The sequence below is a fragment of the Nicotiana sylvestris genome, chromosome 8 (assembly GCF_000393655.2).
Source record: "Nicotiana sylvestris chromosome 8, ASM39365v2, whole genome shotgun sequence".
In the NCBI taxonomy this organism is placed as follows: domain Eukaryota; kingdom Viridiplantae; phylum Streptophyta; class Magnoliopsida; order Solanales; family Solanaceae; genus Nicotiana; species Nicotiana sylvestris.
The window spans coordinates 66823139-66837169 of NC_091064.1; the positions used below are offsets into that span (position 1 = coordinate 66823139).

The 14031-nt window shown below is 36.1% G+C and overlaps 1 protein-coding gene across 2 annotated transcripts; it reads left to right on the top strand.

Moving 5' to 3' along the window:
• Positions 1–3341: 3341 nt before the first annotated feature.
• On the top strand, positions 3342–10253 carry LOC104231744 (heterogeneous nuclear ribonucleoprotein Q-like). 2 transcript variants are annotated; one of them, XM_009784793.2, is made up of 12 exons: positions 3342–3787; positions 6333–6901; positions 6983–7072; positions 7167–7406; positions 8024–8245; positions 8320–8620; positions 8702–9015; positions 9104–9216; positions 9298–9407; positions 9510–9586; positions 9677–9758; positions 9966–10253. In XM_009784793.2, the coding sequence occupies exons 1-11, from the start codon at positions 3538–3540 to the stop codon at positions 9755–9757; spliced, it is 2367 nt and encodes a 788-aa protein (XP_009783095.1). In that variant the 5' UTR covers positions 3342–3537; the 3' UTR covers position 9758; positions 9966–10253. The 2 variants fall into 2 exon arrangements, with proteins under 2 accessions (XP_009783095.1, XP_009783096.1); XM_009784794.2 differs by having other exon boundaries at positions 9301–9407.
• Positions 10254–14031: the final 3778 nt, after the last annotated feature.

The window sequence follows — 14031 nt, forward strand, 5'->3', positions numbered from 1 at the left end:
GGTGGTGGTGGTAGTGAAACTTGTTGAGACCTATCAATCACATTTATCCTTATAATAGGCCTAACACCATCATTAGCAATATCAAGAAAATACAGTTTCACATGCTTATTTTTTATGAAAGAAGGAGCTACTTTCACCTTATTGGCATAGAGGTAATCATATAGCTAAATGAAATATTATTAGGTTCATCTTTTAACTGACCATATTCAATTATGCTCTCGACTAACTCGTTAAAGGAATCGCTCTGAGGCACAACAACAAGTAATGCCGACGTCGACTTAGACTGTCATTTCTACTATTTTACGGTCTCTGCCCACTCACTCATACAATCACCATCTACTACGATACTGTCCACCATATTCGGCAAATAAAATCAATATAATAAACCAAGAATGGTCAATGACCAGCAATCAAATTTTCAAATATCTAAGCAATGATATAGATCTTTTTATCACGTACCTTATGATATATTAAAAAATATATCTCTTACAATAAATGACCAACACAATATACTCACATACGGCTGATTAAATAAAAAAAAATTAATCTTCCTCTTGGGATGCAAAAAAAAAAAAAATACAATGATACAAGTGAGCTAAAACAAGAATGGAGATAGAGGAAGCTTGGGAGCTGAGATTTGCTAGGTATGGAGCAAAATCAATGCTAGCTCAATTATCGAATTTGACTAGAAGTACTTGTAGGGCACGCTGGAAGCGAGTTATTTATCGAGGGAATTGATTTGATTTCCTTATAGTTTTGGCAAAATATACTTATTTATATTTTAGGCCAAATTATATTTTTTAAGACTTTGGGAGTAGGGTAGAATACACCTTTTCACTTTATTAATCCTAATTCTCCCTAACCTTAGAAACGGGTTACCTTGCAAACAATAATAACTTGAGGGTTAGTCCACCAATTGAGTTTGTAAAAAGGGCCGATTATACTAAGCTCCATTAAAAATTGGTACGGTTTGTTAGTTAATAGCATGTTTGACCAAGCTTCTAAAATCATCTTATTTTGGAAAGTTTTCTCAAAAGTGCTTTTCAAACATGTACTTTTGGTGAGAAACAATTTGTGTTTGACTAATTAATTTGAAAAATCACTTTCGAGCATCAATTAGTGTTTGATCAAACTTTTAAAAATTACTTTTAAGTGTATTTTTCAAAAAAGTACTTTTAGGAACAAGTTACTTTTTTGTACTTCTCAAAAATTGTTTCTACTTTACTCAAAAGTATTTTTTTTCTTCTAAATATTTGGCCAAATATCTTAACTTTGGGGAAAAATACTTATGGCCAAAAAGAAGCTTGATCAAACGGACTATAACTACTCAAGATTAACCAGTTACAATTACTCGAAGTTTGAACTCATACAAATGAAACTCCATGGTATTTAGCTAGCGTTTGGACATAGATTTGATTGAAACTTGAAAGAAGAATTTTTGAAGTTGTGTTTAAAATAATTTTTGAAAGTTGAAGTTATGTTTGGACATGCATTTTATTTGAAGAAAAATTGAAGTTTTGAACTGTCCTAAACCAGTTTTATGGAACTTGAAAATTTTGAATCTTTTTCCCTAAAACATCATATTTCATAAATAAATAATATTTTAATTTTTTTTGTTAAAAAAATAAAGCCAAAATCTATGGAAAACGGGAGCTTAGAGGAAAGTGTTTGGTCATTCATTAGTCGAGTTTGAAGCGATTAAATGACAAAGGTAAAATGGCCTCCAGGCCACCTAAACTTATAGATGTTTGTCAACCCGGTAAATGAATTTTGAATTATTTTATTTTAACACCTCAACTTAACAATTTGCATATTAATAGATTTCTTTGATCATTGACTATGTTTATGTGGCAACCATATGTGTGATGTGGCAATACTGGGTGCAATTCACCTAATTTAGGTGTGTGGGTATAAATTAATTGAGTAAAAGAATTCTAAAATATAAAAATAAAATAGAAAATCCACCCCCACCCACTCTCCATTTTCTTCAAAACCTCTTAATTTAAGAACTGCTTACTCCTCGTCTTCTCAAAATCCCCACTCCCTCCCCCAACCAAATTTATTTAAAATCCACTTTAGAAATTACGATTTTCTTTACATTCCCAAATAATAATATCACTCACAACCATTTGTATCAAGAGCTTACTTTTTCTACAGAATGCAGGTAGTCTGACAACATAGATGGTCGAGTAAGAGACGTCAGGGATTGTGAAATTGAAGAAAGAAATCAAGGATTGGTCGGATCAGTACGACAAGCTTACCAAAAAAGCAGTCTAGTGATTTTTTTTACCACAAACGAAATAGATAAAGTATGGTTTCAAATCTTCCCAAGTCCACAAATCAATTCAGCAAGTTCGCTTGAGCCGAAAAAAGTTCAGATGGATGAATTCCAATTCACAAGGGTATGAAATCCCTCTTTGAAGGGAATATGATAACAAATTTGTTGTTTTGCTAAACGAAAAATAATAAGAGAAGCTTGTTACAATTTGCAAAAATTTCGATGATACAGGTAGCATGAACGGTGATACCAACCACTATGAAACTGAAGAAAAAAGGTGAAAAGGAAGAGAGTAAAAATAATTTAAAATTTTGACTTTGCTTATGTATTGATTTGATACTTTAGAGTAGAGAAGGATGATGTTTATGGAAGATTAATGGTACTGGTGGAAGAAGAAGAAGAAGAAGAAATAAGAAAAAAGGAGAATGATTTTAGAATTTTTGATAAATTGGTGAAAATAAGTTGGGACCCAATAATCATATATATCAAATACATAATAATAGACTAAGAATATGATAGGTCAGCCATGTCACACTGCTTCAGAGTTGAGAGACACGCTCAACGGAAGGTGTTTAGTATTTGCTTTTTTACCAAGTTGGAGTGTTCAAAAGGGAAAATTCTAAATTAATTTATCGGGTTGATAAACAGGTAAAGTGGCTGGGAGGTCATTTGCCATGACAAATCATGCCACTACTTTAAGTGCCCGTTTGGACATAAATTTAATGGAAGATTTTTTCAAAATTTTTTTACTTTTTTTTCAAAATCAGCATTTGTTCATAAAATTTTCAATTTTCACTTGAAGATGCATTTTGAAAACTTGAAAAACTACAAAAATTATTTTTCAAAAATTTTTACTCAAATCATCACAAAACTTTAAAAGCAACCCAAACTGAAATTTATGTCCAAACACAACTCTAATACTATTTTTACTTGAAAAAAATTTTCACCATTTTTTCTAATTGTACAATTCTTATGTCCAAACGCCTACTGAGTTTTTTTAACAAAACGGGTCATTAATAGGCGGATGGGTCGGTTATGTCCAAGTCTTATCCACGCGGCATTCATAGCATTAATTCCGCTGCAAGCTTCCCAACTTTAGCAAAACTAGGGTTTCCCCAAACAAATCATATGAAAAAGTGCGCAACAAGAAAACGCATATAATCTTAAGCTTTTAAAGAGTCCTTTGAAAGATTGAAAATTCTTAGGTTTTTCTTTGGGAGTTGGTGAGAAATCAATCAATTCGTGAAATTTGTGAAATTATGCCCCCGAAAGCAGTAAGAAAGACACCTACTGGATCTGGATCCAAAAGAGGTGGCCGTACAGCTCGTGGGATCCCAAAGTCTCAGGCAAAGACCGAATTGAAGGCGGAGGAGGTCGTTGAGGAAAAGCCCGAAGTGAAAACCGTGGAACCGGAGCCCAAGGAAAAAACCGTGGAACCGGAGCCCGAGGACCGGGCCGAAACTGAGATGGAGGCGAAATCTGTGGAGAATGGGGCGGTTTCGGAGAAGAGTAAGTATTTATTTTTGAAAATTGATGTTCTAAAGAATTTATTTGGATTATACTTAGTATAGTTGTGCTTGTTTTGCTGTGTTTTGTTCTATGCTTTTTGTTGGCAATTGGCATATTAATTCTAATAGTTTGGGTTCTTGTAGCTTAATAAAGATAGTGACAAAAAAATATGTCATTCAAAAAATAAAAGACTTTATGGATCTAGTTCGTTGTTAATGATTGGTGTGGAGTTTACTTCTGGTAAATCTGTGGAGAAAGGCGTGGTTTAGGAGAAGAGTAAGTCTGTAAGTATTTATTTTTGAATTGGTAGTCTAAGAATTTTGTTGAATTAATACTTTGTTTAGTTGTGCTTGTTTACTTGGATTTGTCTATGTTCATAAGTGTTGGGGATTGACATGTCAATTGTAATAATTTGGGTACCCTTTGTTTGGATAAATAATTTGGGTTCTTCTTGTTTAACAAGAATAGTGAAAAAAGGAAAAAGCTTTATGGGTTTGGTTCGTAGCTAATGGTAGCAAAGTTTATTCTGGTGGACATAGCTGTGTAATAACATTATTGCAGGAGAAAATGGATTTAGTTAGGGGTGGGCATAGTTTGGGCAAACCCGAAATCCAAACCGAAATTCGAATATTTTGGATTTTTGGATTTTGGATTTAATTTTTAAAATTTTTTATTTTGAATTGGATATTAGATTTGGTACTTCTAATTTTTGGATATCTGAAAATCTGAAATTATTCATAGGCCAATAGTAATAAGTTCAATACCGTATCCATTAGATATTATCTCATATATTCAATATTAATTACTAAGTTATTGTGAGAATACTTTCTATTTGGACATGGTTTTACTATTTTTACTTCTTATCGGCCATATTAATGTATCTATTGTATTTTTTTATAATAATTTCATTACTCGAATACTTCATTTGGATGATTGTGGTGAGAATGAGGAACTTTTCAGGCAATTTAACATGAGTACTTCATTTGGATATTCATTTTTGTAAAAAGAATAAACATCTCAACTTATTAGCTCAAAATCGAAAATCCAAAATATCCAAACTGATTAATCCGAAAGCGAACTTAAAAAATCCGATCAAATCCGAACTTATTTAGATTGGATTTGGATTGTCTTTTCTTCAATCCGAAAATCGAAAATCCAAACTGAAAATTTCACATGCAATCCGAACTGCCCGAACGCCCAGCCCTAGATATAGTCTTATTTGTCTAAGCCTTGGTGAGTAGAGTTACCCTGTACCCGCACTGGTGGTAAGTAGGTATGTTGTGGATCTTGTGGAATAGTGGAGATGCGCACAAGCTAATACTGGACACCACCATCATAAAATACCCATGGTAGAAATCTTGCTTACTGTGATCGGTTGGTCTAAAACAATAGGTATTTATGTATTAATCATCTCATTATGGGTAAAATAGGAAGTTTAAAGTTAAATTGTTGCTAAATATATAAAAGTATAATTCTTTTTGTGGGACAAACTAAAAAGGAAAGCGCATCACATAATCTGCTTGTTTTGCTGTGTTATGTTTATGTTTATAACATTTGGGGATTGGCTTGTCAATTGTAGTAATTTGGGTTCATCTAGCGTAATAGAATAATGATAAGAAAAATAAACTTTTTAAGGGGTCTGTTCGTTGTTAATGGTAGATGTGGAGTTTAGTTCTGGGGGATATAGCTATGTGCTAATATTATTGCAAGAGAGTGGATATTTTTTCACTTTCACCTATTTTAGATATTTTTTTGAGAAAAAAAATACCTATTATAGAAATCCTTTCTTACTGTGTTTATGCTTGAAACTGTTGATAATTGCTATGTAAACTGTAATAATCTAGGTTCTGGTAGGTTATTTTAGGAACTGTGTCAAAAAATGTTATGGGTCGAATAGAAATGAAAGAACTAAATATAAATATTATCTCAACAGAACGAGGATATGAGAGGATAGTGTTAATAATATCATGTTTGGTGAGGGGAAGCTGTGAGCACCACTTTAATCTTATGGCCTGCTAACTTTAGATTAATGAAGAAATATGTCTCTATGTGCGCTTTCAAGCTTCAATTAAACGAAAATTAAAGAAGCGAAGCATCCCCAAGAGATGGTCGAGGCATATGAGTTATGACCCTCAAAAAGCCTTGTGGATTAGTAAAGGTGCTCGCAAGCTGGTCTCAACACCATCTTTGCGGGGAAAAAAAGAGGAAAGAACGAAAAAAGGCGGGACTTTTGTTGGGAACTGGGGATGGATGAAAGCTCCCTTATTCTTCAATAAGGGAAGAAAGAAGAAGGAAGGATTACAGTTGCTTCCACATGGTCAGTTCTGCCAAATTTTGTTATTGTGATCTTTCTCTTGAGGAATTTCGTGCAGGTCTTTTTAAGTTTATGCAGAGGCATCTTTTGATGATCAGCTATGTCTCGATAGAGTTGGACATTGTTGACAGCTTACAGGATTGCAAGAAATTATGTTATACTTGGACTAAGAACCTTTTACATTCTCCATTGACTGGCCTGCGAAGCTAATTTCTTTTTTTCTCGTGGCAGAGGAGGATGATGTGAAAGAGTCAGTCGATCAATATGAAAAAGGTGAGCGATTAGATTTGGAGGATAATGACCCTGAATATGAACCTGAAGAGTATGGAACGGTTGATTATGACGAGGGAGAAATGGCACATGATGACATTCAGGAAGAGGGAGATGAAATAGAAGAAGAACCTGAAGAGGGAGATGTTGGTGAAGAGGAAGAGGGTGATGTTGTTGAAGAGGAAGAGGGTGATATGGCTGGAGATGTTCACGAGGAAATTGAAGGTGATGAAGAAGATGATCATGCTGGGAAGGAGCATGTTGAGATGGTTGATGCAGCCGAGGAGGAAGAACATCATGAAGTTGTTAAAGAAAGACGTAAGCGAAAGGAATTTGAAATATTTGTTGGTGGCTTGGACAAGGATGCCACTGATGATGATCTCAGGAAGGTCTTCAGTAAAGTTGGTGAGGTTATCGAAGTGAGGCTTATGATGAATTCTCAGACAAAGAAGAATAAAGGATTTGCATTCCTGAGATTTGCCACTGTAGAACAAGCAAAACGAGCTTGGACTGAGCTGAAAAATCCAGTGGTATTTTCTTTATTCTGCAGTTTTCATGTCACTGATTTTAATTCCTCATCGAAGGTATTTTCCTGACAATGGAATTTCCAGGTTAATGGCAAACAATGTGGTGTTTCTCCGAGTCAAGACAATGATACTCTGTTTTTGGGTAACGTATGCAAGTCCTGGTCAAAAGAAGCTGTAAGTAGACTGGGCAGATTCATATTGTCACCAAACACGATTCGTAGTTTTTAAGAGCTGCTTAACTAGTCATTGATGTTTGCTTTCTCTCCAGTTAAAAGAGAAGCTGAAGCATTACGGTGTTGACAATATTGAGGATTTGACATTGGTCGAAGACACTAATAATGAAGGAATGAATCGGGGATTTGCTTTCTTGGAGTTCTCTGCACGTTCGGAGGCCATGGATGCTTTTAAGCGGTTACAGAAGAGAGATGTTATGTTTGGAGTTGATAGGCCTGCAAAGGTGTCTTTTGAGGATTCATTCATCGATCCTGGTGATGAAATCATGGCAGAGGTAAACTCTTTGGACCTATATCTATATTTTAATAAAAGGGACTACGGCACTGGTTAAGTATAGCTATGCTCTAATAGCCTCTTCTGTTGCAAAGAGAGAAGAACGAATAAGGACACTGCATGTATTTTAGTCTTTCCTTTCTACAATCAATTAAATTTATGGCAAGTGCTAGCTGTTCCAATTTTGTCTTCCCGTTAACTTTTAATCTGGGTAGTTCTGTTTTCTTCTTTTCCCATTAGTTTTCTTCTGATGAATTTGCTGCTTACATTTGAGTCAGTTGCTGTGCAGCTATTTGTTATCCGGCTGTGGGTGAATTATTTATTTTTGATGAACCTATATATGAATTTACTTTGTTTTTATGGTATTTATGTTATGTTATGGATTTTATGGTATTTTATGTTGTTCTATTATGACTCTATTGATAGTACTAATATAGTGTCTCTTGTCGCCTCTTTGAGCCGAGGGTCTCCTGGAAACAGCCTCTCTGCCCCTCGGGGTAGAGGTAAGGTCTGCGTACATATTACCCTCCCCAGACCCCACTTGTGGGATTTACACTGGGTTGTTGTTGTTGTTGATGAACCTATATATGAATCTGGGTGACCATCTCTTGAGTTCAGGTTAAAACAGTGTTTGTTGATGGTCTTTCGGCATCTTGGGACGAGGATCGCGTGCAGGAACTTCTTAAAGAATATGGGAAGATTGAAAAAGTTGAGCTTGCCAGAAATATGCCTTCAGCCAAGAGAAAGGACTTTGGATTTGTCACCTTTGACACCCATGATGCTGCAGTTACATGTGCTAAAAGCATTAATAACGAGGAATTGGGTGAAGGAGATAACAAGGTTCGTTTTATGTCTTTAAGTGACTAAGAATATGTGCAACTCCTGTGAGTATTTCTTATAGTTGTATATTTCAGGTTAAAGTTAGGGCCAGATTATCAAGACCCCTTCAGAGGGGCAGAGGAAAATATGGTGGAAGAGGAGATTTACGACCTAGGCATATGCCTCTGCGTAGTCTCCGTGCCCCTTGGGGTCGTACAGTTCCACATAGTCGCCCTATTCGAGGGACTAGAGTTAGTACACGTTTGCCTCCTGTAGTTGGTCGTGGTTTTAAACGACCCGCAACATTGAGGGATAGACGGGCAGTGATGGCTTTGCCTCCTAGGGGCAGACCCATGGCTCCACCACCTAGAAGGTCATATGAACGGAGACCACCTGGTATGAGATGATTTCCATATTTCATTAAGATCTGCTGGTTCAGCTCTGCTTATTTTTAAATGACTCATGACTAAATTGCAGTTCCCTCTTATTCAAAGAGTAGCTTGAAGAGGGAATATGGACGGCGCGAGGAAATCCCTCCTCCTAGAAACAGAGCACTAGCTGAGTATCCTTCGAGGGTTCATTCTGACAGACGTGCATCATATAGGGATGAATATTCTTCCCGCGGCTCTGGTTACCCTGAAATGCCTAGAGGTAGTCACTCTGCAGGAAGGAGAGCTTATGTTGATGATGGATATGGGCAACGGTTTGAAAGGCCTCCTCCATCTTACCGCGATGGACGTGGTCGTGAATATGACTCTATGTCTGGTTCAAAACGTCCATACAGTGCAGTGGTAAGTTATCTTAGCCATATACTCCAGTTAGATATTTACTTGATCTGCCCAAGAGATACAAACTAATTTAGTGTCTGTTACATGCCAGGATGATGTTCATCCCCGCTATGCTGAGGCAGGTGTGCGCCATTCTCGTGCTCGTTTGGATTATGAACTTGGCAGCGGGAGTGGTTCTCAATATGGAGATGCATATGGTGACAGGTGCCTTTAATTATAGTTAAGTGATTTCTTCCTCTTTTGCAAACGTTGGCACTATATTTACATGCCTGATGTACATATCAGTAGACTTGGGAGATCAAGTCTTGGATATGGTGGCAGCAGGAGCTCCCTTTCTAGTCAAGATTCTCATGGGATGTATAGTAGCAGTCGTCAGGGTATGAACTATGGTGGAGGTCTGTTCTTTTGTTTTTTGGGAAATCTGGTTATTTCATTTAACAGTTGTTATTACACGTCTGTTTAGAGAAATCTGTCTTAATTTTTATTTTGGTTTGCAGGCTCCTATGGTGGAAGTGATGGGGATGGAATGTATTCATCCAGCTATGGTGGTGATTACATGTCTCGTGGCAGTGATGTATGCTTCTACTTTGTTGAATTCTGTTGGAAGCTTTAGTGTTTATCTGATGATAACTGTTGTCCCTGTTCTTCTCTGATGAATCTTCAGGTTGGCTCCTCGCTTTATTCTAGTCGTAGTATGGGTGGCAGTGGTTATATGGGAAGTGGTGGGTCTGGTTCTTACTATTAAGGTATGTCTCTTTTTATTACAACCATCGTATTTTATTTGGCAGTCATGCTTTAGAGCTGAGTATCCCATACGAGCTTGTGATTCCCTCCCCCCCCCCCTCTTCCTGTGAAAATGAAGCTGGGAAGGGTTTTCTTATGTTTCTTCTCTGAAAGAGCTGTATTTCAAGATATGGAGCATTTGGTCACCCACCGACTTATTTATGGTACAGATTTGAGTTGACAAAAGAGCCTGCAGTTGGAAGTGTTAACTTTGAAGCCCTATGCATTGGCATGCCTCTGAGGGAGATGGAGTTTATCTGTTACCTATTGCTTCTTTGTATATGTACGGCTAGATAATTTAGCATTAGAGGTTGTATTGCTCCGAAGCATCTTGGATTCTAATTGGGAAAAGAAACATCTGTTCCTTTTATGATGTAAGGAAATTTGAGTTATGTAGAGCAAACAGAGATCTGTTTATTTCTGGTATATGAGCATGCAATAATTGCTATTGGTTTCTCCTTTTAAGAATTTGCTGGAAAAGTGGAGGAGCTATGCTGCATGATTATTTCAAAAGAAAATGATTCCTAAAAGCTCAAGTTACCTATTAGCCAGTCATGATTCTTAGGATATATTACAATGGAGGATCTGTGAGAGTTCTATTTGGAAGCTTTATATCCAGTTGTATTTGATATTATCATCACAAAGTTTATCACAGGTCTCAAAGATCACCAATAAAGAGCTTAATTTTGTAATCAACGTGTTGACTTCTGTACCGAGTTAATGGATTGACATGCATTCCAAATTATCTATTTGCTTCTGGATGATGAGTGATTAATGGTTTAATGAGGGAAAATGAATGTATTTTGATGGCTTGAGAAAGAAAGCATCCATGGATGTCATGGGCTGAAGTTACTCATCGCCTAATTTTATTCCCGAGAGGAGTGAAATTGGATTGCTATAAATGCACCAGAAATTGGTTTCAATGAGTCAAAATGAATGTATTTTGCTGCTGTGGTCTCAGGATTGGCAGATGATGAGTTCTTAGCATTGGATAGAAAATTATGATGTCTGGTTCTCAAGTCCTTGCAGCTTGTGAGCTGTTTCTGCAAGAAACGTCATTGGTCATTGCTTATGTGTAGCGTGATCCCTGATTGCTTTCTTTTGATCACAAATATCTTTTGGGACTAGCTTCTTGGTGTTGTACAGTTTGTTTTGACAAACTTGGTTTATGTATTTCTGACAGCTTAAACTGCAGAGAAATTTGAGGAACTTGATAGTGCATAACTGTTGGTCTATCTTAGAAGTATACAAGGATGAACAATTAGAAGACTTGCATTGCTTGTGTTCTTCCATTATTTGGTGATGCACTCTAATATGAAAGCTTGCTTATGACGGAAAGTTGTCCTTGGAGTGATTGTGCTAATCTTGTGAGTTTCTGTGGTTGATCCTATACACTGATTTGTTAATGCAGTGGAGGTTGCACTATGAAGGTAGAGCAATTACATATAGTGAGGCATTTCATGTGCTGCTGTCAGTCTGGCAGTTTGCCCCAACTAGAATTATGACTCATAAGAAAGTAATTAACAGTGTCATATTTCCTATATGTGGCCCTTGCATAGTCTTAGTCTGTGATTGCCTTTAATATGCATGCTATACATGATGGTGGATAGATACTTGGATAACAGTGGGGCAGCTTGTGCGCACCTCGGCTATTCCCACCGTATCTGCTACCTCTACTAGAACAGTTGATGGGTAACTCTGCCCACCGAGACTTAGGCAGATGTGAAGCCTAGTGTTTTGTCTCTGCAGGGGTTTCTACTATGATCTTCTTGGCTTGCACCTACTTCATTGACCATTAGGTCACATACTTGGGTGCTCTAATAGTAAGGCTGGTAACTGTTTATTCTCTTCTGTATTCTCCTCCCTGCATTAACGGCTGCATTGTTCTCATGTACTAAGCTTAGTTGTTGTTAGCCTATTTTCATTGGAAAACACATACATAAAGTTGCTGGTCTAATTTTCCCCTATAGAAGGAAAAAGGGCCCCAAGATTTTAACTTACTAATATTAGTGGAAGTCAAGATTTTGAGGTAGCCTTCACTTATAAAAGTTACAGTGTGATCTGACCATTGTGTTAGAGTTTGATGTTGGCACTTGCAGACAGGCTCGAGCTGGGATGCGGAATATTTTTTGTTTGTGTTTTCATGTTATTTCATAGATAGTTTTAAATTCCTGTAAATTATTTGCATCTTTCTTGATTAAAAAAATTCCTGTAAATTCTCTTCTGGGTGATATAGCTTGATGTTGCACTGGCTCTGATGTACTTGAATCTTATCAGTATGTTTGTTCTTTTCCTAGTTGACTGGCTTTAATGGGGGATCGTTATACAGAATCTAGTTAACTTTGTGATGATACAAAAGTTGTGGGTAGTTATTGCATCGTCAATTTCTTTTCAAACTAGCATCAATACACGCAATGCACCCATTTAGAAGTCTACTATTGAAAACTAATAGTAGAAGAGATATTTGCACCCCAATACGTAAAAATCTACTAATAAGTAATACATGACTCCGCTCTGCCTCCAATGGTGTTGTCTCCTAGGGTGTCACACTCTTTCTATTTTAGACTTTTAAAAAAAGAATAGCACCTTACTATATTTAAAAATAATTGGATTTCATCATTTTGTGTTATTCTTAATGACTATTTTATTAGTTACAGAAATGTTATGATACATTTGAGTTTTTTAAGTTTTAAAGGTTTTTATTTTTTCTTATATTCTGTTTTCAGTTAAACACGTTACATAAAATGAAACAGAGGGATTAGATGATATATTAAGTCCACTTGCCAAACTTTAGACATTCTTGCTAAGTCGGAGAAACCCCAATTAAATGTACCAGCAAGAACTTCCTTCTGAGGAGGTATTTGCTACATATCCCGTTTTGATTTTGGTTTTGCTTTTGCTTTTGACTTGGCACACAAAATGCAAGTTCTTTGTTCAAAATTTTCCTTGATTTTCTTTGATCGGAAATATGAAGCACGAGAAAACTTATAGCAAACAAAGAAAGCATACTGTTTATCTGATCATAGGAAAAAAATCAAAAAATATTAGCACCCAAGGATCAAGGGTGTGACCTAGTGATAGATGAGACGAGTGGTTGTGAATTTTGAAAATCAAGTTTCATTCTAGTTAAATCCTAGTATAGACAAGATATTCAGTAATTTTCTCATCTATCTAAGTTTTAAGGGGTATAATTACTCGGTATCGGTATTAGGCGAAGATATTGATTATAACTAGTTAATTAAAACGGAAAAGGGTCATATATGCCAGTGAACTATGCGAATTAGGATAGATATGCCCGTCGTTAATAGTTTGACACAAATACGCTCAATCCGTCCAATACTTGTTCATTCATACCCTTAGTTTAACGAATCACTATTTTGTCTTTCTTAAATAATTAATAACCAGACCCGACCAAACAGAGGGATTAGATGATATATTAAGTCCACTTGCCAAACTTTAGACATTCTTGCTAAGTCGGAGAGACCCCAATTAAATGTACCAGCAAGAACTTCCTTCTGAGGAGGTATTTGCTACATATCTCGTTTTGCTTTTGGTTTTGGTTTTGCTTTTGCTTTTGACTTGGCACACAAAATGCAAGTTCTTTGTTCAAAATTTTCCTTGATTTTCTTTGATCGGAAATATGAAGCACGAGAAAACTTATAGCAAACAAAGAATGCAAACTGTTTATCTATCATAGGAAAAAAATCAAAAAATATTAGCACCCAAGGATCAAGGGTGTGACGTAGTGATAGATGAGACGAGTGGTTGTGAATTTTGAAAATCAAGTTTCATTCTAGTTAAATCCTAGTATAGACAAAAGATATTCAGTAATTTTCTCATCTATCTAAGTTTTAAGGGGTATAACTACTCGGTATCGATGTTAGGCGAAGATATTGATTATAACTAGTTAATTAAAACGGAAAAGGGTCATATATGCCAGTGAACTATGCGAATTAGGATAGATATGTCCGTCGTTAATAGTTTGACACAAATACGCTCAATCCGTCCAATACTTGCTCATTCATGCCCTTAGTTTAACGAAATCACTATTTTATCTTTCTTAAATAATTAATAATCGGACCCGACCAAAATCTGCTGACCCGATCCGTTAGGACCCGACCCACCCTTATTTCAAAGATATTTTTTGATATATTATTTTTGTTTGATTTAGAAATTATGTGATAATCATATTTATTTATTTGAGTAATTTGATAGTCGATATTTTTAATTGTTATA

Coding starts and splice junctions, on each gene's coding strand:
- LOC104231744 (XM_009784793.2), top strand. CDS start 3,538: ATGCCCCCGAAAGCAGTAAGAAAGACACCTACTGGATCTGGATCCAAA. Junction 7,407..8,023: donor GTGATGAAATCATGGCAGAG/GTAAACTCTTTG, acceptor TCTTGAGTTCAG/GTTAAAACAGTGTTTGTTGA. Junction 9,587..9,676: donor ACATGTCTCGTGGCAGTGAT/GTATGCTTCTAC, acceptor ATGAATCTTCAG/GTTGGCTCCTCGCTTTATTC.